General features: G+C 35.8%; 3 protein-coding genes across 5 annotated transcripts; 2 read left to right on the forward strand and 1 right to left on the reverse strand.

Moving 5' to 3' along the window:
• Window positions 1-877: 877 nt before the first annotated feature.
• Window positions 878-1,999, reverse strand: fahd1 (fumarylacetoacetate hydrolase domain containing 1). The gene has a single exon (XM_007242335.4). The coding sequence runs from the start codon at window positions 1,894-1,896 to the stop codon at window positions 1,237-1,239; it is 660 nt and encodes a 219-aa protein (XP_007242397.1). The 5' UTR covers window positions 1,897-1,999; the 3' UTR covers window positions 878-1,236.
• Window positions 1,308-15,014, forward strand: hagh (hydroxyacylglutathione hydrolase). Of its 2 annotated transcripts, none has more exons than XM_049467849.1 (9): window positions 1,308-1,395; window positions 8,550-8,725; window positions 8,837-8,901; window positions 9,095-9,212; window positions 9,970-10,078; window positions 11,129-11,232; window positions 11,736-11,837; window positions 11,923-12,002; window positions 13,938-15,014. In XM_049467849.1, exons 2-9 carry the CDS (start codon window positions 8,621-8,623, stop codon window positions 14,035-14,037), a joined length of 783 nt encoding a protein of 260 aa, XP_049323806.1. In that variant the 5' UTR covers window positions 1,308-1,395; window positions 8,550-8,620; the 3' UTR covers window positions 14,038-15,014. The 2 variants fall into 2 exon arrangements, with proteins under 2 accessions (XP_049323806.1, XP_022518676.2); XM_022662955.2 differs by lacking the exon at window positions 1,308-1,395 and adding an exon at window positions 4,842-4,965.
• A 1,430-nt stretch (window positions 15,015-16,444) lies between these two features.
• LOC111189227 (hydroxyacylglutathione hydrolase-like protein) lies at window positions 16,445-21,654 on the forward strand. 2 transcript variants are annotated; one of them, XM_022662956.2, is made up of 9 exons: window positions 16,445-16,530; window positions 16,830-16,961; window positions 17,506-17,570; window positions 17,675-17,792; window positions 19,085-19,193; window positions 19,319-19,422; window positions 19,563-19,664; window positions 19,897-19,976; window positions 20,963-21,654. In XM_022662956.2, exons 2-9 carry the CDS (start codon window positions 16,857-16,859, stop codon window positions 21,111-21,113), a joined length of 834 nt encoding a protein of 277 aa, XP_022518677.1. In that variant the 5' UTR covers window positions 16,445-16,530; window positions 16,830-16,856; the 3' UTR covers window positions 21,114-21,654. The 2 variants fall into 2 exon arrangements, with proteins under 2 accessions (XP_022518677.1, XP_022518678.1); XM_022662957.2 differs by lacking the exon at window positions 16,445-16,530 and adding an exon at window positions 16,566-16,690.
• The last annotated feature ends 225 nt before the right edge of the window (window positions 21,655-21,879 follow it).

Genomic DNA, 21,879 nt, shown 5'->3' on the forward strand with positions numbered 1-21,879 from the left:
TTAATTTAATGTTACTCTCACATTACCTAACACAGCGGAGGTAACTTACTAAAATGCGCTGTGTGCAGTTTTTTTCTGATCCTCCTGTCCGGGGGTACAGACCTTACCGCGAACGGTAAAAAATTGGTGGGACAATTTTAAAAAAATAAGTAGTTTTTACTGAGGAGTGACGAGAAATCGTCCAAATGTCTAGATAATCCCTGTACATTTCAGCGTTTTAGAGTGGTATGGCGTTTCCGTGTGGATGGAGATATTTTTGAAAACGCTGCTTGTCTGGACGAAGATATTTTTAAAAACGGAGACAAAAAAAAACTTTTTTTGTTTTTAAAAAAATCCGGCTTCGTGTTGACGGAGCCTTTAGTCGTGTTAGTATTGTAACAGGCCTAGCTTAAATTAAGAGCACCTAAATGTTTCACAGAGTATTTTGGTTTGTTTAACACTTTTAAGTTACAACACGGTTCCTTATGTGTTCCTTCATAGTCTGGATGGCTTTAGTATTCATTTATAATGTAGGAAAAATAAACATTGAATGAGAAACATTAAATGAAAAGGTGTGTCCACACAGGGACATGCACAGGAATCTTGAAGGGCAGTTGCTCTAACCTAAAGAAAGGGCGCACACTCTGACTCTGAAAACTTTGTTTTACGAAACTTCAATCAAAATTGCGAATTATAAGAAAATCTTACTGAAATATTAAATCATATTTGCCTATATTATTTTTTCCCCTCCCCTCGGAAGGGCAATATCAGCCTAGGACGACAAAAGGCCCAAGCACGTTGGGCCATAGCGTCTGCACGTCACTGTGTCCACATTAATTTGCGTAAGTATTGTGACGGGCCATTCCTAAATAACAAAGCTCAAATAAAGCACTTTGCATGAATTAAAAAAACGTTTAATTAAAATACACACACTAACAAATTCACACACACAAAGTCATGTGCTTGATAAAACCATGAGTTGCTGGATTTGCATTTTACATTTTAAGAAATTTGATTTTAAAAAACACTCTTACTCGACTTATATAGTTGTTCCTATTACAGAGGTGGGCTGATGTAGTGTTGGTAGTCTTGCCCAAAGACTCGTATTGGTATAGCGCAGTAGAGTCAAACAGACTGAATTGAACCCCATTAAACTGCGACATAATGTGGTAGCTCACGTATTTCGTAATTCCCCTGTGCTTATCAGTGAGTAATCAGGCAGGTGTTGGTTCAGGTGCATGGCCTCAGAGCTGAGCGTCACCAGTTCTTGCCTATTTTGAAAGTCATGGTGACCAGCCCGTCTATTCCAGCCTGCAGCTCGTCGTGCTCCTGCACTGCTGAGACTCCTCTGGGCGTCCCGGTGAGGATCAGGTCCCCCTCCTCCAGAGAGATGACCTCGCTGATGTAGCTGATCAGGTAGGGGATGGAGAAGATCATGTGGGCGGTGCTGCCCTGCTGCTTCAGCACGTCGTTCACCTTCAGCCACAGGGTGAGCTGATCCGGGTGCGGGACGTCATGTTTGGGAATGAACTCACTGACCGGGCAGGAGGTGTTGAACGCTTTAGCCAGGGTCCAGGGCAGCCCCTTGGACTTGCACTCGTCCTGGACGTCCCGGGCCGTCATGTCCAGGCACAGGGCGTACCCGGCCACGTGCTCCATAGCCGAGCTCTGCGGGATGGCAGTGCCCGCTTTGCCCACCACGACCCCCAGCTCCACTTCGTGGTGGAGGTTGGAGCAGTAGCGGGGCACCAGGATCGGAGAGCCCTCCTTCACGTAGGCGGACGGGGTTTTCAGGAACAGCACCGGCTCGGTGGGAACCGCGTTGTACAGCTCTTTGGCGTGATCCGCGTAATTCCTCCCCACGCAGATTATCTTTCTTCCCCATTCCCAAAAACGCGAGATATTCCTCGTGGACATGCTGAACTCACCTGATTCACACACTCCTCGCAAACAGCAGAGATCAAAGTTCCCCTGTAACTTAACTAGAGCCAGTGCATGTTTATGGTCTCTTTACGGAAAGAGAGAGAGAGACTGATTCAGAAAACAATTACTGCGAACAACCGCTAGATGGCGCCAGTGAGAGAGTGCAAAATTAATGGGAGTCAATGAGGCTAAACGGCTAAAAACTCAAATTAATAACAAGTCTAACTATTTATCTAAGATATTATTTTTATTTTCGAAACTACAATAAGGCATGTCACTAAGAAAGCAAAGAAAATGTACCAGTATTTTTCAGGTTTTCTACAGCAAACAGGTTTTTAATAACAAAGACGCTAGCATTACCGCTACTGTGAGCTCATGCTGAGGAAGCTAGTTAGTTAACGTAGCTAACAGAGTTAACAGGCAGACCACATTTTTGTTTAAAGTCGTATAACTGGAGTTTTAAACCTTTAATAATTATGTTTGTGTTTTATGTCAGTCCATAGACACTTGATATTATTCTGTCTTTAGATAATTTAAGTAATATACAAATGATAAATGAAAAAAGAGACCACTTGAAAATGATGAGTTTCTTTGATTTTACCAAATTATAGCCCTCTGCAATGTAATCAAGAGGAAGGATGATCACAAGCCATTAAACCATCAGTGCTGAACTGCTTGAATTTTTTGCACCAGGAGTGACAAAGTTATCCAAAAGCAGTGTGTAAGACTGGTGAAGGAGCACAAATGAAAACAACAATGTTCATTTTACTCATATACCTATAAATAGCAAAATCAGAGAAACTGATTCAGAAACAGAAGTGGTCTTTTCATTTTATTTCCAGAGTTGTGTAAACTATGATTTTGCTTAGTTGCTCAAGTTAACCCTTTGAGACCCTACATACATTGTGATGGCGTGTTTTCTAATTTCTTGTGTGTTCTTTTACTTCACGCAGATTAAAACCTGTTGTCCATCAGAATAGACATTTATTAGTAAAAACAGACAATTACCCAGCCCACTGCATTGGAAAAATAAAAACCTGCACACTGAAGTAAAGCATACGGTAGCATCCCAGCTAATGTGGCAAAGAAAACACCATCATGAGTTTTTACTGCTTAATAATATGCAAATATATATCTCACGAGCGCACTCTGGTGGTAAAACAAACTGGAAACATACCGTAAGTGGTTACTCTTCTCTCTATAATATCTCTGGTTTAGCAACATTTCATTAAAAAGTCTTTATAACAGTAAACGTTTTATTCACTATATAAGACATACAAAATAAATCATATTTGCAATTAGCTAGATAAGCCTGTTCGTTTAAAATAATGGCAGTGAAACTACCGTACAATACCGTCCAGAATAGCTAATCTATTTATATCCAGCGGGTGAAGTGCTCTTAGTTCTTTAGGGTGAGTCTCAAATGTAGGGTCATCCCCTATTCCCTATGTAGTGAACATAACGCTAAGGTTCAGACTGCCCAAATATCGCAGTATACTGTATGTATAATATCACTCAGTTATTATGATTGTGTGATTAAGCGTGCTCTGTATTTAACATTTGGATTTAAAGCTTCTTTAATTGAATTTTAGGTAGCTAGCTAGTTCACTATGTAGGCAGACGGAGGGAGCCTAGCATCAGAATGGTGATGCAAGATGATGATGCAACTGCATCGGAAAGGTTATAGCTGTGTTCCAATTCTCTAATCTAAATGCTAGATTCCCTCATCAATAGTAGTTCAATTTTGTTTTTTGTTTTTATTAATAATTTTTGGGGAAATAAATAATACAGTTTTCAGTCAAAAAAAGAGATAAGAAAGTGAAAAATCAGCTTTTTTAACAAATAAAAAAAATATTGGCAAAAATATTATTATTTATTATTATTATATTATATTATATTTTAGATACATTCTTTATTTTTTTGTTCTTTATGAATTAATATAACTTTTGGCTCAAGGTTTGACTAAAAACCGGCACAAACAGAAGAGATGGTCAAAGGGAAATAGAGGATAGAGGAGGAAAGGAGGAGGAGGTAGAAATTAGGTTAGAAGTAGTTAGTTTGTTAGAGATGTTAGAAGTCTTCAGGAGTATAATAATAATAATAATAATAATAATAATAATAATAATAATAATAATAATAATAATAATAGTTTGTATTATTCTTGTTTATATATATATATATATATATATATATATATATATATATATATATATATATATATATATATATATATATATATATATATAAAATACTTTTTGCCAGCGTTTTCTAATTACCAGTATTTTACAATTTACTCTGACCCTTAATAAATTGTGTGGAAATAATACAGTTTTCAGTCAAACAAATTCCAGAACTTATATCATTAGTTATTATAAAAAGAGAAAAAAAATATCGTCAGTTCATATTTTGGATAAATTAATATGTTTATCTCAATGTAAATTAATATGTTTATCTCAATGTAAATTAATATGTTTATCTCAATGTAAACTTAAAATTTGATTAAAAACCAACACAAATACAAAGTTTCGATACCAGTACAGATAATTGTTATAATAAAAAGGTAATAATAATAATAATAATAATTGTTATTTTAACTATTTAATATTATTGTTGTTGTTGTTTCTGTAAAAATCGTTTTTAATTTCCTATTTTTTCTTATTACCAGGGTTTTACAATACTAATTTTTGCAAGAATAATTACATATTTTTAAATGTCCTAAATCTTGTTGCACTAGTTGCAATACTAGTTGCAATCTAGTGTCGAACTTTTCTACATAAGGCACGACAGTGAGAAAGTGAGCATGTGAGATATTTGGAACAGAGCACAGAGTGCAGACAGACGCTCCTCTGCTGACAGCGGGTATTACGCAAGACACTCCCCTGTCACTGATTGGTCGAAATGGGGGTTAGAGCGCTTAAAGTGGGCGGGGCTGACAGTCAGCTCGAGCCTTGTTCCCCTTCCTCCGTGTGCGTGTGTAGTTGTGAGGCGCTGCTATGTTAATCAGGTCACTGGTAGCGAGTGCCTGCACTCTCGGGGTATTTGGAGCTGCTGCGTATAAATTTGGTACGTTATAACACTTCTGTTAACTTTATTAATATTTATAGAGGCAGAGAGTTCCCCTGTTAGTGAGCTATTTCACTTCTGCGAGCTGACACGGCTTTGTTAGGCGTGTGTGGCCAATATTTTGGTGGAACTGAAGAGGACGTGTCCCAATTTGACCCAGAACGAGGGAGCCTACTAAGGGAGGATGGGTAGAACAAGATCCTGGGCTGGATTTTTTTTACTTTCTGCAAAATGTAGCATAATATTTATAGTAATCTAGTAATATCATGATTTTTTTAATGGTATTTTTGCCATAACTATACGCTTAGCGATATGACAAAAGAATTAATAAAAAAAATCAAGAATACACTAATGCAACAAGATAAAAATGTATTTTATTATTGCATACAATATGATATTAAAAAATACAAGAATTTTATCAGATTTGTAACAGAAGTCAATGATCCAAAATGTCATGATACTAATAATGCACTGCAAATATCTCTATATATCCAGGATTAAAGTAAAATAAATTATACTGGAAGAGATATAATCCGTCTCTAGTAGATATATAATGGGAAATGAGAACAGTGTGAATTTTTGATGTGAAAATTAGGGGTGGGTAATATGGCACGATATTTTTTCATATCGTTTACAGTATTCAAAAATGTTACTTACTACAGTTATCAGGTGCCATCTAGGCCCCATGTGCGGAGTACAATCCAGATAGGGCCCATATTTAACCCCTCCTGGTCTCATCATACATTCATATATGTGTATCCAAAAAATATAAATGATAAAAACATTCTACTTTCCTTGAGTCCCAACATGGGCATGTTTTCGGAGATAGTGCATTAAGATGTACAGTACCAGTCAAAAGTTTAGACACATCTTTTCTCATTCTTTGTGTTTTCTTTCTTTTTATGATTTTTATACATAGTAAATTGAATATTGAAGAATATATTAAAGCTATGCAGGAACATACACAGAATTATTCTGTAAACAAAAAGTGTAAAACAAACCAGAAAATGTTTTATACTTTTAGATTCTTCTAAGTTTACTACATAATTCCATATGTGTCCCTTAATAGTTAATCACAGCTTTAATATTAATCTACAATGTATAAAATATATTAAATAAAAAAATAAATGGAGAAAAACATTAAATAAGAAGGTGTGTCCAAACTTGTGACTATTTGGTACTGTAAATCAAGTGCACATTTCCTTGTTCGCTTCTTACCTTGATCAATGATTACTCAGTGTGGAGTATCTACGAGTTATCACTTTGGCCGTGTTACAAAATAAAGAAACACCTTGGGTTCACAAGCTGAATCACGTACAGCTTGTCAGGAGGTCTGCAAACACACTAGTGCAAAGCACTGAATGCTGCACACTGGCTAGTCACGCTACACTACATGACCCGAGGCTACAGTACATGATGCTCAGATAGCTTAGGAATGTTTAGTATGCCAAAAAATGTCTATGAGAAGTGTATATATTTCTGCATGGATTTAACCCAAAAATATTAGGCATGGTCATTTATGTGTGGAGGGAAATGGTCCAATAAAAAAGCAAACTTTAAAGTGAACCTTAAAGAGTAGCAGATACTTTGAAGGTTAAAGTAGAGATGTTTTTAATCAATGGGATGGTGATAAGATTGTGAGTAGAGTGTTTATTTAAGAACAAGGATCAGTCAAAGTCTAATCTTTGTGTAGAAACAAGCATGAACAAAATGGGATTTCTAAAAATACCAACTCATTAGGCTGGAAAACAACTAAGGCTGCACGACAAAACAACAGTAATCGGCCCTTTAATCAGGCATTTAATTGGCTTTTTAAAAGATAAATAAGAGCGTTTTTCTGGGATTATAAGCGTGAATTCAGCTGTAACTGGAAATATCTGTGCAAAACTGTGCTGGATTGAGGTGCACAGCTTTCCACACGTGCGTTTACAAGCATGTGCCCAACCATGTGGGTGGAGGCTATGCTGTTACCCCCCCCTCGTTCTCCTGCTCCCCCTCGTGCTTCTGAGGCAGCAGCAGCCTGTCACTCACACAGACACAGAGACAGCGCTGTGTATCTACTTATTTTGTGTCAAAAATCAAAACATTGCAACATGTTTGCTGCCTTAAGTGGAATTGAATTTGCGCATGCGCACATCGCGATGACTATGCTTAAACTAAAAATATCGTGCAGCTTTAATAACAACCCCATCTCTAAAGATTTTAGAACAGATTGTGCACAAATGAAGGAAATCCAAGAACATTATTACCTTCCCAAGGAGTGATTTACTAACAGAGATCACACCAAGAGTAACTCATGGTAACTTCTAAGCAACTGAAGACCTTTCTCACTTTCATTGATGTTAATGTAACCGTCTGCAGTTTACTAAAGATCATGTGAACAAAAAAAAAGGCCAGAACTCTATACCATGTGACCTATGGGAACAATGTGAAGTAGGGGTGTGTCATATCGTATTGTACGCAGTAACATCGCCAACATTTCTAAATATCGTGACCGATATTATACCCGGAAATATCGTGCCATATCACCCACCCCTCATTATCACATCAGAGTTCTACTTTTGTACTGTTTTTAGCAAAAGAAAAAATCACACTGTTCATTTCACGTTATATATCTATTAAGGACAGATTATATCTGTCCAGTATCATTTATTTTACTTAAATTCTGGATATATGGAGATATTTGGAGTGCATTTTAATAACATCATGACAAAATCTGATAGAATTCCTGTATTTTTTAATATCTCAGCACTGCTAGCGCTCTTGTCTCCCTTGCAATTAGCTCCTCCTTAGTCACCGAACTACAATACCCAGAACGCACCACACTTGGACTACAATGGCTCATCCAATCACATGACTCTGCACACACCAGGAAGTATTCATTGTAATTAGCCTCACCTGTTCCCCTCTGTATTTATACCCCCTCAGTTCACTCTCTCCCTGCCGAGTATTGTTTGGTTTATCCTGCTTTACAATGCTTTTTACTTGCTTCCTTTTAATACTTGTGTACCTCAACTTTTTTGCCTGTGTTTTTGACCCTGTACTGCTTTGCCATTTATGGTATATCATTCCCTACTGGCTCCTGTTTCCGGCATTGACCCTATTCTGTCTGACCACTATTTGTATTGCCCCTTGGTTTAATAAAACTGTTTTTACACATCCATGTTTGCCGAAGTCCTGCCCGATCATTACAGTTAGGGGTGGCCATATCATATCGTATGCAATAATAAAATGTAATTTTCATTTTGTTGCAGAAGTGTATTCTTGAAATATATATTTTTTTAATTCAGTGTTTTGTTATATCGCCAAGAGTATTGTTTATTGCAAAAATACCATGAAATATCGTGATATTCTTTTAGGGCCATATCACCCACCCCTACTGTGAAGCATGGTGGTGGTAGTGTCATTGATTGGCCCTGTTTTGCATCATCTGCATCATCACCTCAATTTCCTTTTTATTTCAATTTATACCGGTAAATAAGGGTTAATAAATACAAGAACCACCAGTGTTTTAACATTTATATAGCTTTGGTATTGTATTTATTATTTAATACGTTTTTTTTTTTTTTTTTGTTACTTTGCAGCCCCCAGTAAACTCCAGTCAGCCTTCTTTAGTTCAGTTGTAAGGAAGTCCTCTCTAGTGGAGCAGTCCGACATGAAGATAGAGCTGCTGCCCGCTCTCACTGATAACTATATGTACCTCCTCATTGATGAGGACACAAAAGAAGCGGCCATTGTTGACCCAGTCGAACCCAACAAGGTAAAATATATATTTTTTTGTATTGCATTTTTTGCCCTTTGCTGGATGTATAGTAGATGTTTATACAGTTATATCTGTACAGTACATATGATTTTCGTTCTGTGTTGTTAGGTTGTTGAAGCAGTGAAGAAGCATGGCGTGAAGCTAAAAACTGTCCTGACCACACATCACCACTGGTTAGAGTGAATTAGATTATGTTTTTTTTTATTAATTGATTAATTGATGAATATGAGACGTTTGCTGCATGCCTTTTAAGGATTGTTCTGGTTAAAGATAACTTAGTGATGTCGTAACTCAGCACTGTGATCAATGCAAATCCAAACAGAGAGAGATATATAGTAGTTAATTTTATGTTTTTTTTGTAAACAGGGATCATGCTGGCGGTAATGAGAAACTGGTGAAGTTGGTTCCAGGACTGACGGTATACGGAGGTGATGACCGGGTCGGAGCCTTAACTAAAAAAGTGACTCATTACAACACTTTTAAGGTAGGTTATTTCTGTGGTTTCTGTTGTTTCTGAGTTTCTATAAAATCAAATTTTATTTCCGGATGTCCTTAACCAGTTTCTATAGCTGTTATGGTTACTTAACTAGAAATGTTGGTTATCTATACTTTACTGGGGTCAGTTTTACTTATACTTCTTACATTTTCACACAGTAATCTAAACTTTGTACTGCGTACATTTTAAAAACAGCCTCATTGCTCCAAATTTTGTTCAGCCTGTTTTTATTCCGGCTTCTCGTTGTTCAAAATAAAAAACTCTATCCAGATAAATCTCTCCATCTAGATAGAGTGAATCTGATTCTTATTGGATGTAGAGAAGTATAAACATATACCATTCCAGCACTCTATTGGTTTATACTGTGATCCATCACGCCTGCACATGTCACGCCCTGCCCACACTCCAGCAAGAACATAGCAGACGACACTTGCTACCCACAGTAAAATTTGGTGCCGGTTCCATCATGCTGTGGGGCTGTGTGGTCAGTGCAGGTACTGGGAATCTTGTTAAAGTTGCGAGTCGCATGGATTTCAGTCAATATCAGCAGATTCTTAAGAAAAATGTTTAAGAATCAGTAAGAATCAGTAAGAAAGTCAGGGGTGCCCAAACTTTTAATTCCACTGCTTCCACTGTAATTGTGACTTCTAAGCTTTGACATTATTCAGCATAGCTTTGATATTGTCTTAATGTTTTACGTTCAATAATATCTAATAACCAATCTCTTCCTGTTGTCTGTCTTTAGGTGGGCTCCCTGAACGTAAAGTGCTTGTTTACACCATGCCACACCTCCGGACACATCTGCTACTATGTGACAAAAGAAAATAGCTCTGAACCACCTGCTGTGTTCACAGGTATGATTACCGTATTTTCCAAAAAATCGACAGTGTGCTTTATAATCCGGTTGTAAGGAGCAGTAAAGCCACTCTGCTGAAGGGCAGCGTTATAAATGAGTTTTAGTGAAGTTTCTCCAGCACCGAAGTTGGAGCAGTATTAGCATTAGCCGCTAACCACAGCGCTTGCTCTTTTGTCATTTAGAGTCAAGTATATTATAGTGTAATCTGCGTGTTTATCATGTTAAAACAAGCTCCGTGGAACAAAACGCTAGCTTATAGCACCCTGGATTACCGGTTCCTCAGTCTAGTGCTATCGGGCAGCATTTACTAGTGCTAAGTTCTGCTAAGCATGGATAGCGTAGCTGCTAACCATGCTAAAATATTGGAAATCTAAGCTTACTGTAAATAAGCGGAAGCGCTTTATTTACCCAAATGAACATTTTTAGGAGAGAATTCTGTGTAGATTAACATCCATTTATATATATATATATATATATATATATATATATATATATATATATTGAACTTTATTTATTTTTAAGAATTACAGTTTTGTTTACTGAGGTGGCCCAAGTGGCAAGACCTGCTTAATTAGAAGGGGAAATGGCGACACCCTTGTTCCTTACTATTGTCACTTTAAATGCGGCTTATAATGCGGTGCACTTTATGTATGAAAATAGACTAGAAAATAGTTCATTGATAGTGCACCTTATAATACGGTAGCTTATTTAGTATATAATACTGCAAAAAGTTAATATGGACCTTTGGACGTTTTTGGACTTTATATATTAGTAGACATATATTGATATATATATATTGATATGTATTACTATATTATTTTTGCAATACTGTATTCATTTTCAAAAACAGGGTTTATTTTGATTATTACTTTAGATGTAAATAAAAATTGGTGTCAGAAGTGGTTCAATTAGTGTTGTGTTTAAGCTCCGCCTACTACAGAGCAGTGTTATACTGTGCCATTTCTTTTTTCAAAATATTGCATTGCTTATGCATCACAATATAGTAAATGTATCATATGTATCAGATCACCATGATTCCTGTGTGCAGGTGATACCCTCTTTGTGGCAGGCTGTGGGAAGTTCTTTGAAGGTACAGCTGATGAGATGTATAAAGCTCTCATAGACGTTTTGGGGCGGCTTCCTCCAGAAACGGTAATCATTTATTCACAGTTGTGCTCACTGGACCCGAGGTTAACACAATCTGTAACCAACAGTACCAGATTAAAGTTTGGACACACATCTCATTCAATGTTTTTCTTTCTTTATTTCTCAGCGTAATTCAGCGTGTGTTCCTGTTTAGCTTTATTTAGCTTTATTAAATTTACAATGTAAAGAATTATTAAAAGGAAGAAAACACATTAAATGAGAAGAGGTGTGTCCAAACTTATAACCGGTTCTTTATGTATAAGTACAGCCAACATTTTCCTTGAATGAATTTTGATATGTTAAAAATCTTAATTTTATTATTATTATTATTATTATTATTATTATAATAAATTTTAACATTCTATTAATGCAATAACTTAGAAATACCATAGCAATTACGTTTGAACAACCAAATAAACAAAAAAAATATCTCTATAACTTAAATTTAAAAAATGACACTCTTAAAAAAGGAGTATGCAGTTTGATCACATGGTCTGCTTGTGTTTCAGCGTGTATATTGTGGTCACGAGTACACCATCAACAATCTGAAATTTGCGCGCCATGTTGAACCCGACAATGAAGCCATCAGGAAAAAGCTTGCATGGGCTAAGGTACGTTTTTAATGATGTTTTTTAAATATACGTAAATATACACACACTAGTATGCATTTCTCTTACATTTTCTTTTATTCATCAGGAGACATATGACAACGGCGAGCCCACCATTCCTTCAACCATGGGAGATGAGTTTACATACAACCCATTCATGAGAGTGAGGTATTGAAATATCAGTTAAATCACACTTAATGAGGACAGTTCATTCATTTGTGTTCTTTAGGTACAGTTAAATATTGCAAATAAATAATTACAATGATTGGCCATAATGGTGATATTAGCACTTATATAAAATATAAAATAATACAATAGCTGCTCTATGGTGGTCTATCTTCTGGGTCCTGACGGAGTTTTTAATGATATAATAATAATAATAATAATAACAATAAGGGAACATATTATTATAACTGATAATGTTACATTATCAGTGCTCAAACTGTAACCTCTTTTAAGAAAAAGCTGAAAACACATCTATTTATCTGTGATTTCCACACTTTTTAACTTGTTCTTTTTTTTGCACATAGTTAGTATTTTATTTCTTGTATTGTTTTTTGTTCTTAGTTTTCATTACTCATATATTGTTTTAATTTTAATGTCTTATAATTCTGTATATATGTATATATATATCGTCGCTGTCCAATGAAAAACACTCCATTGAAACTCCAATGAAAATCTCCATTTTTGTAAATTTTTAGTTTACTACATAATTTGAACAGACAAACTGTTCATTACACTGTGCCAAAATTTCTTGATAAACGGACCAATAGAAACCCTTAAAAATTACCTGAAATAAACTCTTTTTACATTGACTTCCATTGAAAGTTCTCTCTTGTAAAATTGCTGTTTTGAAGATAAGTGTTTTTCATGGATGACAATGGATTGGATCTATATATATAGTTTCTATACAGTTTATATATATATATATATAATTTCTATATAGTTTATAAACTTATATTTTTAATTATATGTTTTATTCCACAAACTACGGACAAAATTTCTGTCAAATACCAAATAAAAATATTGTCATTTAGAGCATTTATTTGCAGAAAATGAGAAATGGCTGAAATAATGTCGAACCTAATACAATATAGTTGGGTTGCTCCCCGAAAACTAAGCCGGGGCTCTCTACAGCTTGCTAAGTTCTACTAAATTTGCTAAGCATACAATTTACAAAGTAAAAGCAGTAAATAAAAGATAAACAAGAATCAAGATTTTTAAAGAAAGGAGAAGCAGGTTTATTTAGTAGATGGTTTCAGTCTTACGACAGTATGCTCAGGTCCCCAAAGTCATCTGAGGTACAGAGTCAAAAGGTCTCTAAAAAAAGACCTTGAATAGCCTCAAACAGGCCGGGGCATGCTAACCTACACCTGCCGAATTTTATTGGTAAGGAGGTAACTTTGTTAGCGAGCTGTTGGCTAGCACATCCGGGAAAGGTGTGTGTGTCTAATGATAGATTTTAGGAAGTTGGATACTCCAGTAGGCCTTTGTTGGCCTACTGCCAATGTCCAGACTATCATCTTTGTTGTCAGTTAGTCTGCACCTGCCCTTTGGCTCACTCCTTCTTGGGCCCAAACACACACACACACACACACACACACACATGCTTGAGAGGCCCGTTTGAGGAGTTTTGCACAGAGGACAGTGCAGATCAACACCTATGCTGTTTTACAGTTACATTGCATTAACATACAGTGTAAATATCTAGTTATTTATTTTGGTTCCCAAAAAACACAAAAGATGCAGAGCTTTCAGACCTCAAATAATGCCAAGAAAACAATCTTCAGAAATCAAAATTTGGTGGATTAACCCTGGTTTTTAATCCCAGTTTTCATGCATCTTGGCATGTTCTCCTCCACCAGTCTTACACACTGCTTTTGGATAACTTTATCACTCCTGGTGCAAAAATTCAAGCAGTTTGGCCTGGTTTGATGGCTTGATATCATCCAAAATATAGATTTTATTTCTTATAACTTTCTTTTAAACTTGTTCTGCATTGAGTCTTAAATCGTTCTCTTAAATCTCTGTATTAAAGGTGCTCTACAAATACATTTTCTTTTCCTTGTTTTATATTGAAATTGTCTCTTGATTTCTCTACAGAGAGAAGTCGGTACAGGAACATGCAGGAAAGAGTGACCCCATTGAGACCATGAGGAGCATCCGCAAAGAGAAGGACGGCTTCAAAGTGCCCAAAGACTGAACTTCGACTGAACACCGTCCGTACGACCTCCACCACTACACTCTTCATGCTCTTTCGCCTAAAAAACTAGCAAATACTACACAGACAAAAACATGAAATACTTTAGTGACGATCCAAAATTTGTGATCACTCCTTTTTGGTGAAATAATTTGTGAGTGTTTGTTTTGCATGTGTGTTTCTTGAGCTTTGGTCAGCTTTTTGTCCACAGTGAGTAAGCACTACATGTAAAGGGTGGGGCCAGTCCAGTCGTGGGGGGCCACAGCACTGCGGTCATGTGTGTAAAATCAGCATTTTTTTTGACTGAATTTGACTGAACATATTATTAAACACATTGAATTCAGTTAGCTGGCCCCTCACGGCTGGAGTTCAATCTGGATTAAAGAAAATAAATTATTAAATAAAACACAATACATATCAGTTTTGTTATGTAAAGGTACTAATTACTGGTGGCATTGCCGTCATACAGTCTCATACATTTCAGTTTGTCACATTTTAGAAAAATTCTTGATTCTTAGCTGGCTAATTGATTGACAGCCATATTTATGTTTATGTGGTTTTGAGAGGAGGGATTGTTCATTTACTAAACTAATGTCTTAATGTGCAATGTTTTATTTTGTAAAATGAAGAGAAATATTTTTTAAGCTTGATGAATGTTTCACTGTTTTTGGTGTAAAAGACTGATTATATGAATTATATAATACATACACAGATCCTCCGTTAGCCCATCAGCATGTGTAGATAATGATGACTGAAATCTCAGTAATATTGCTTTTGATTTGTTATTCAGCATTGTTTAAGAATCTCTTTTGGTCAATTCCATTTTAAGCAGTTTTGTGCTCCAGCATCATATATTAATTTAACAGTGTTCATGCTACTTTCTGCTACAGTAATCATTTCAGCTGGTCCTGCACTTTCTGTTCTGACAAGCTACAGAGTGATTGTATTTTTGCGTGTTCAATAAAAGCACACAAACTTTATTTGGTGTCTATTGTATTAATTAATCTTTTTTCACTCACTAATAACGTTCTTACTTTTTTAAAATATATATTTTTTGCTTGTATATTTTATATTTTAGATTGCATAACAATTATATGTTACATATTAAATTCATATTAACTGCTAAAAAATAGCATGGCCAGCACATGCTTAGCGCATGACCAGTATTTTTGGGTATGTTTATGTCTGAAATGTTTAGCACAATCAACGTGACCAAGATAGACAACCAGCATAATCAAGCATGACCAAGTAGCTGGTCTGACTCCGATCCTGTAATCGCTGTTGTTGTAAAGCAGCATCCTTACTTTTGAGATTTTTTTAATTACTTTTTTAAGTTAATTTCAAGAAGCCAACAACCAACAGTAACTCACCAAGACCCTGATTTTGTATAAAGTAATAATAGTGTAGCAAAATAAAAAATGTAACAAAACTAATGTGACCAAGGTCTTCCACAAAACAAAATTGCAGCATATTTAGTGTATTATTTTATGCATATAAACCGTAAACATACAATTAAAAGTAAATACAGTAAATTACAAAACAAATACAACATTTGTTTTAAAATGTTGGACATTTTTTGGAAATATTAATATGTACGATATAGTATGGCACACCCCTTAATCTATATGCTGTTTGGTACATTGATAAAGGAATGATCATGGCAGGCCATGATAGTGCTATATAAATTTAACAAACATTTTATTAACACACACACACACACACACACACACATACACACATATATATATATATTGGAACGAGGATAAGTATTTGTCCATACTGTATTTTTGTCATGTGTCATATCGTCACTTTACCAAAATATTGCCTAAATAATCTGGTAAAATGTGCAAAAAAAAATCTGATAAAATCTCCTACACCCTCATCTGATCAGATCATTTGATTCTACCCATTTAGAATAATAGTCTGTGTCCAGAGTGTGAATTAAGCACATTTAATTATACCTAATTCAATAAATGTGAGAATTGTAATAGCTTTCTGAGACTAGGCTCCTTCACTGAACTAATCTCCATGATTTAGGGTTTATCCCCAATCTGTAAACTATGAGATTTTTAATATTTACTTCTTATTAATGAAGGCTAAACGCTATAAATACTTCATTATAATGTAGTCTAATTTAGTCTTTTTTGCCATCCATTATTTTTTGATTTCGCTTTAATTTTTACTTACATTTTAGTAGTAAAAAGTCAAATGAAAGAAATGTACAATATTTTTTTATATATATTTTATTTAATCTTTAAATAGTTTCCACTAGTAAAAACAGCATTAAATAATGTTTTTTAATCTACATAAATACAAATAAATACATAAATAAATGAATAAATTAATGACATTATATTATATATTATATAAATATAATGCTGATGTTGTGTTTTTTGCCGGTTTGATTAGCCGTGTCTGCAGCAGAGCTCTGCTAGTCTTGCCTGGCGCAGCGGCAAAAACATTCCCCTCCCAGAACTCTCCGGATCCTGATTAAAGGTAAAATAAATCGTTTAAAAAAGACATTCTGCGCTTTATTTTTACATGCCGTGCTTTCTTTAGCTTATAAACATGTGAATCATTGAATTCGGCGTGTAGCAGCGTGTTTTTTTGAGGATAGCTTTGTCTTCCAGCATCAGCATCACAAACCTGCATCCAGGTGATCACGTGCTGGATACATCATATAATATAATATAAATCAAATAGTACATAATTAAAAGAGTGTTTTATGATTTTAGACTACTGACCTTATCTAACCTCATCTTTACTGTTGTGCAATGTGTGTTTATCTGTCTCAGTGCCTTGGGACTCTCTGATCTGAAGCCATGAAGGTGAAGGTTATCTCAGTGCTGGAGGATAACTACATGTACCTGGTTATAGATGAGGAGAGTAAAGAAGCCATAGCTGTAGATCCTGCTGTGCCTCATCGGGTAAGAATCCTATCCTGCATTAATGTGATGATCAAAATTATGTAGCAGTCTAAAGATTGGACACATCTTCTGATCCAATGTTTTTCTTTATTTTTTTATTTTTTAAAATTAAATTAAATTTGATTAGTAGATTAATCAGGGTCCGTACGGTCATGAAAAACCTGGAAAAGTAAAAATAGCAATTTAATACGTTTTGGAAAAATAAAAATACCCAAAAAGTTTTGGAAAAGTCATACAAATTTGCTCCACAAATCTATGTGTTTCAGTTTAACGATTGGAGAAAATCGATTCTGAGCTAAAAAAAAAAATAAAAAAAACATCAGCTGAGATTTAATTCAGTAATTAAGCCCTACACACATTTTATTATTAAACATTATGTGTCAACACTTTTATCAGATTTGTTTTAGACCTACTATAATCAATATTATCAATAGTTTACTTTACTTTTCACTAGGGTGAGAACATGACTAATGCTGTAATTGTATAATAAACACATTTTTAATGATGCTCTGTGTGTTTATTGCTGTTATTCTTTCACTCACAGTTGCTTGAGATAGTGAAAAGGGAAGGAGTGAGACTCACAGCGTTGTTAACTACTCACCATCACTGGTATGTGTAATTTACTCATACACGTCTTCTCTTTGCCTGTTTTATTGAACGGCACACGCTCAATGGCTGTCACCTCGTTTTTAGTTCTTGTGTGGTGTGTGCAGGGACCATGCCCGGGGTAATGAAGCTTTGGTCAAGGAGATGCCAGACCTACGAGTCTATGGAGGAGATGATCGCATCCCTGGACTGACCGACAAAGTCACTCATGGCCAGGAGCTCAAGGTATCTTCAAAAGCAATAGAGCAGTTTTACAATTAAAGGAGATTTGTGTCTATATACGTTAACATTGGATACGATGACATGTTGATTATGGAAGATGATCTGGTAGTCTCCAGCAAATCCAGCATAGTAGTGCATCTTTAGAATTGGAATATCATTGAAAATGTACTTTTATTTCAGTAATTCAGTGCAAAATGTGAAACTCATATATTATATAAATGTATTACACACAGAGTGATCTATTTTAAGCGTTTATTATGGCTTACAGACAATGAAAACCCAAAAATCAGTGTCTCAGAAAATAAGAATATTACATAAGACCAATCGGTACTTTTGGCAGTGTGGGCAGTGTGCCAAGTCCTGCTGGAAAATTAAATCCACAACTCCATAAAAGTTGTCAGCAAAGTGAAGCATTGATTTTGAGCTTGATAAAACACAGTGGACCAACACCAGCAGATGACATGTCTCTTGTGGTGTCTTCTCTTGATGGATGGTTCTTGAAGAAATGAGACTTAACACACTGTCTTCTATTTTATCAATCAGGTTAAGTTTATTATATAACAGAGTTTCAGAAGATACAGTGGAGAGAGAAAATAGTTCTTCCCGATCCTGTAGGTGTCTCAAATCTCTCTACCCTCTCTTTGTTCTCCCAGAGTTTTTATACGTTAAGATCAACGCGTATCACATTTCTTTACCATAAACGGACATGTTTTCAGGCGTGAGTCCAACAATTTAAAGTAGAAACAGATGTGGGGTGTTCTCATTTCTCGGCCCCCGGCCCAGTGAACCCCAAGACCCCTCACTCTAGGCAAACCCAATGACCCAGCATTCTACGTGTATGGACAGTATTCCATATGAATACACTTACATATGAAACACAGCGTTTTCTACCATTTTAATACACCACACTCTCCAGACCATCACTGATCATCAGTAAATTTTACATTTCACTTAGAATTCAAGGGAGCAGAGTCTGGAGGAAGAGTGGAGAGACACACAGTCCAAACTGCTTGAAGTGATCAGTGATGGTTTGGAGAACCATGTTGGAAAATCTTACAGCACAAGCTTTCCTCTGCTGACAACTTTTTTAGAGATGCGAATTTCATTTTCCAGCAGGACTTGGCACACAGCCCACACTGCCAAATATATTAATAGTAACTTTTCGAAGATTTTCTAATTTTCGGAGATGTTTTGAGCACTAGAATATTCCAATATAGACAAGTACATTGATATATAGAGATACTTAGTTGATTTCAGCTCTCTCTCTCTCTCTCTCTGTCCATTTTTGCCTCTAGTTTAACACTATAAATGTGAGGTGTCTGTTCACGCCCTGCCACACCTCAGGACACATGTGCTACTTCACATGGGAAGATGACTGCACTGATTCTCCTGCTGTATTTACTGGTTTGTGCTTCTGTATTTTTGTACCATTAGCTTACGATGCAGTTATTCAGGCTGTAGTTTTAAATGTGGTTGGTTGGTGATATTTGAAGCAGCTGCTTGAATGTGTTATTTGTCATGTTTGGCAGGAGATACACTGTTTATAGGTGGGTGTGGGAGATTCTTTGAAGGAACGGTGGAGCAGATGTATCACAACCTGACTGAAGTGCTGGGGACTCTTCCACTGGACACGGTCAGTCACAAGCAATCAGCAGCAGTCACTACTTTTCTTCTGAGATTAGACTAGAGATGTGTGTGAGCTTTTTTCACATCCGTGCAAGCATTTATTGCATTTTAAGTAGCCGAATGTTTTGGGATATGCTTTTTTTTTAGAAGATCTTCTGTGGTCATGAGTACACCATAAAGAACCTGAAGTTTGCCTCACTGGTGGAGCCAGAGAACGAGAAGGTGAAGGAGATGCTCAGCTGGGCCAGGGTAAGTGACATAACATATTGTTATTGTACACACCATCAACATGCTTATTATGACAGAAATTTGGTTGAATTTACAGTACCAGTCAAAAGTTTATACACATCTGTTCTTGTTCTTCATGTTTTTTTTTTCTTTTTATGATTTTATTTATGATATTTGACTCAACAATGATAAAAAATGATATTATAAAAAAGAATTAAAGGAAATACTTTTATAAATATCATTCTTTTTTTAGGCAAGGGATGATGATGACAAACCAACAGTACCGTCAACGTTAATGGAGGAATTTGAATATAACCCCTTTCTCCGTCTATCGTAAGTCAATCAATGCAAAACAACAAAATACAATTGGTTGTACTGTCACGTGAACTTATTACTGTACTTCACTGTACTTCACTATTGTAAGTCGCTTTGGACAAAAGCGTCTGCCAAATGTAATGTAATGTAATTATACAGCACATGTTTTTTTTTACCAGCATTTCAGTATTTGGCAACGCAGACTAGCTCTCTTTCCCTCTCACTCTCTTTCTCATGTTCAGGTTTTTGTTCACTAGAAAAAAAACATTTCTTTTCCAGATTTAAAAAAAAAAAAAGGTTAATTTAATAAATGAATAAATAAATAAATATGGTCATGATACTAAATAATTCACTAATTCTATCCAATATTGGAGTAAAATACACAATGTTGGGCAGATATAATCTGCCTTTAATATAAGCCAATTCTTTTATAGTGCAACATGTAGGATTAAAGTACCCTCATGTGACCTTGCAGGTCCTGCGATGTGACTATTGCACATGCCCACAATACAGTGATGATGCTGAAATTATATATTGTGCAGTCATATTTGTAATTGACTGTTTTTACCTTTATTTATAAGTTGAAAACTGAACTCTAGTGCTACCTGTGTGTAGATGTAGTTTTACGACTTTCTGCTAACCATACACTAGATGACTTCAAAAAGACTCTGAAAAGACATTTAATAGACTAAAGTCTGACACCCTCTCTCATCTAAAGACACATCACAGACTTTTTTTAGTCATAGAACAGTCACAATCTAAGACTGGGGATCTTGCAGGGTCAGTATTTACAAGATTGCAACTAGATTCTATGAGATTGGTTTTAATATTTTATTAGTCTGGGTGACTGAATGCTGTGCTACACCAATAGGAGTCCCTGGGCAAGACTCCTAACACTACATTGGTTTACTTCTGTAATAGAAATACCCTTGTTATAAGTCACTTTGGATAAAAGTGTCAGCCAAATGTTAATGTACATGTACAATATCACTTTATTTTCGCAGTGAGGAGAGCGTGCAGAAGTTCACAGGGAAATCGGATCCGATCGAGGTTCTCCGTGTTCTGCGCAAAGAAAAAGACAACTTCAAGAAGCCCAAAGAGAGAGTCCTTCCACACGCCATGCTGGCACTGGAGTGGGGTCTGCTCAGGCCGTGAACGTTCAGACAAAGCAGTGGAGCACTTTATTAAAGGGCACAAACTAAGTTGAACTGATGAGACCACTAAAGAAAACTAAAGAGACCACCTAATATGTGGACGACTAACTGGTTAAGGTGGTGTTCTGGCTGAACTGGTGTCTGTGCAGTAATTGAACTGACCGAAACTAAGGTTAGCTTCTACAGAATAACAGGAAATGATGTCATGACTCATAGGGCAGGGCAGGTTTTCGCAGTCTGCACTTTCGCAAACTGCATGCATTGCACATTAACCATTAATACTGTGCAGAACGATAATTGTAATTGTACGGCTAATTTTGCAGAGATTAATTTTTACAATATTGTAAAAAATGAGTGCACATTACTGCACCTTTACACATACATTTCACATGTACATACTTTATGCTTGTGTACAATTTATTTTTGCAGAGTTTAGAATATATCAAAATATAAAACAAGAGCATGATAAAAGAAAATATGAAAAGATATTTATTGCATTTATTACATACATTTCAAATGCCTTATTTAAGGTTTAGTTTATTATATATTAGGGCTGGCCCGAATAGCGTTTTTTGAGCTCCGGATATTCGGCACTGATTCGAAGCGAATATTCGAATATTCGTTTTTTTAAAAAAGAGGTAAAAAAAAAAAAAAAAAAAAAAAGCAAATCACGGCCCCTTTAATCCACTGAAAAATGTTCAATTTGCTCTGACCGACGAGACATATTCACCCCGGATTTTTGGTGTTTTTATCCCGGATTTTTGTGT

The sequence above is a fragment of the Astyanax mexicanus genome, chromosome 19, assembly GCF_023375975.1.
Source record: "Astyanax mexicanus isolate ESR-SI-001 chromosome 19, AstMex3_surface, whole genome shotgun sequence".
Lineage (NCBI taxonomy): Eukaryota > Metazoa > Chordata > Actinopteri > Characiformes > Acestrorhamphidae > Astyanax > Astyanax mexicanus.

What these genes read in the sequence shown, in the direction of transcription:
- LOC111189227 (XM_022662956.2), top strand. Translation starts at nt 16,857, where the DNA reads ATGAAGGTGAAGGTTATCTCAGTGCTGGAGGATAACTACATGTACCTG. An exon ending in TTCTCCTGCTGTATTTACTG is followed by an intron (nt 19,194 to 19,318) that starts GTTTGTGCTTCT and finishes CATGTTTGGCAG; the next exon opens with GAGATACACTGTTTATAGGT. An exon ending in AGATGCTCAGCTGGGCCAGG is followed by an intron (nt 19,665 to 19,896) that starts GTAAGTGACATA and finishes TTCTTTTTTTAG; the next exon opens with GCAAGGGATGATGATGACAA.
- fahd1 (XM_007242335.4), bottom strand. Translation starts at nt 1,896, where the DNA reads ATGTCCACGAGGAATATCTCGCGTTTTTGGGAATGGGGAAGAAAGATA.
- hagh (XM_022662955.2), top strand. Translation starts at nt 4,896, where the DNA reads ATGTTAATCAGGTCACTGGTAGCGAGTGCCTGCACTCTCGGGGTATTT. An exon ending in ACCCAGTCGAACCCAACAAG is followed by an intron (nt 8,726 to 8,836) that starts GTAAAATATATA and finishes CTGTGTTGTTAG; the next exon opens with GTTGTTGAAGCAGTGAAGAA. An exon ending in AAAAGCTTGCATGGGCTAAG is followed by an intron (nt 11,838 to 11,922) that starts GTACGTTTTTAA and finishes TTTATTCATCAG; the next exon opens with GAGACATATGACAACGGCGA.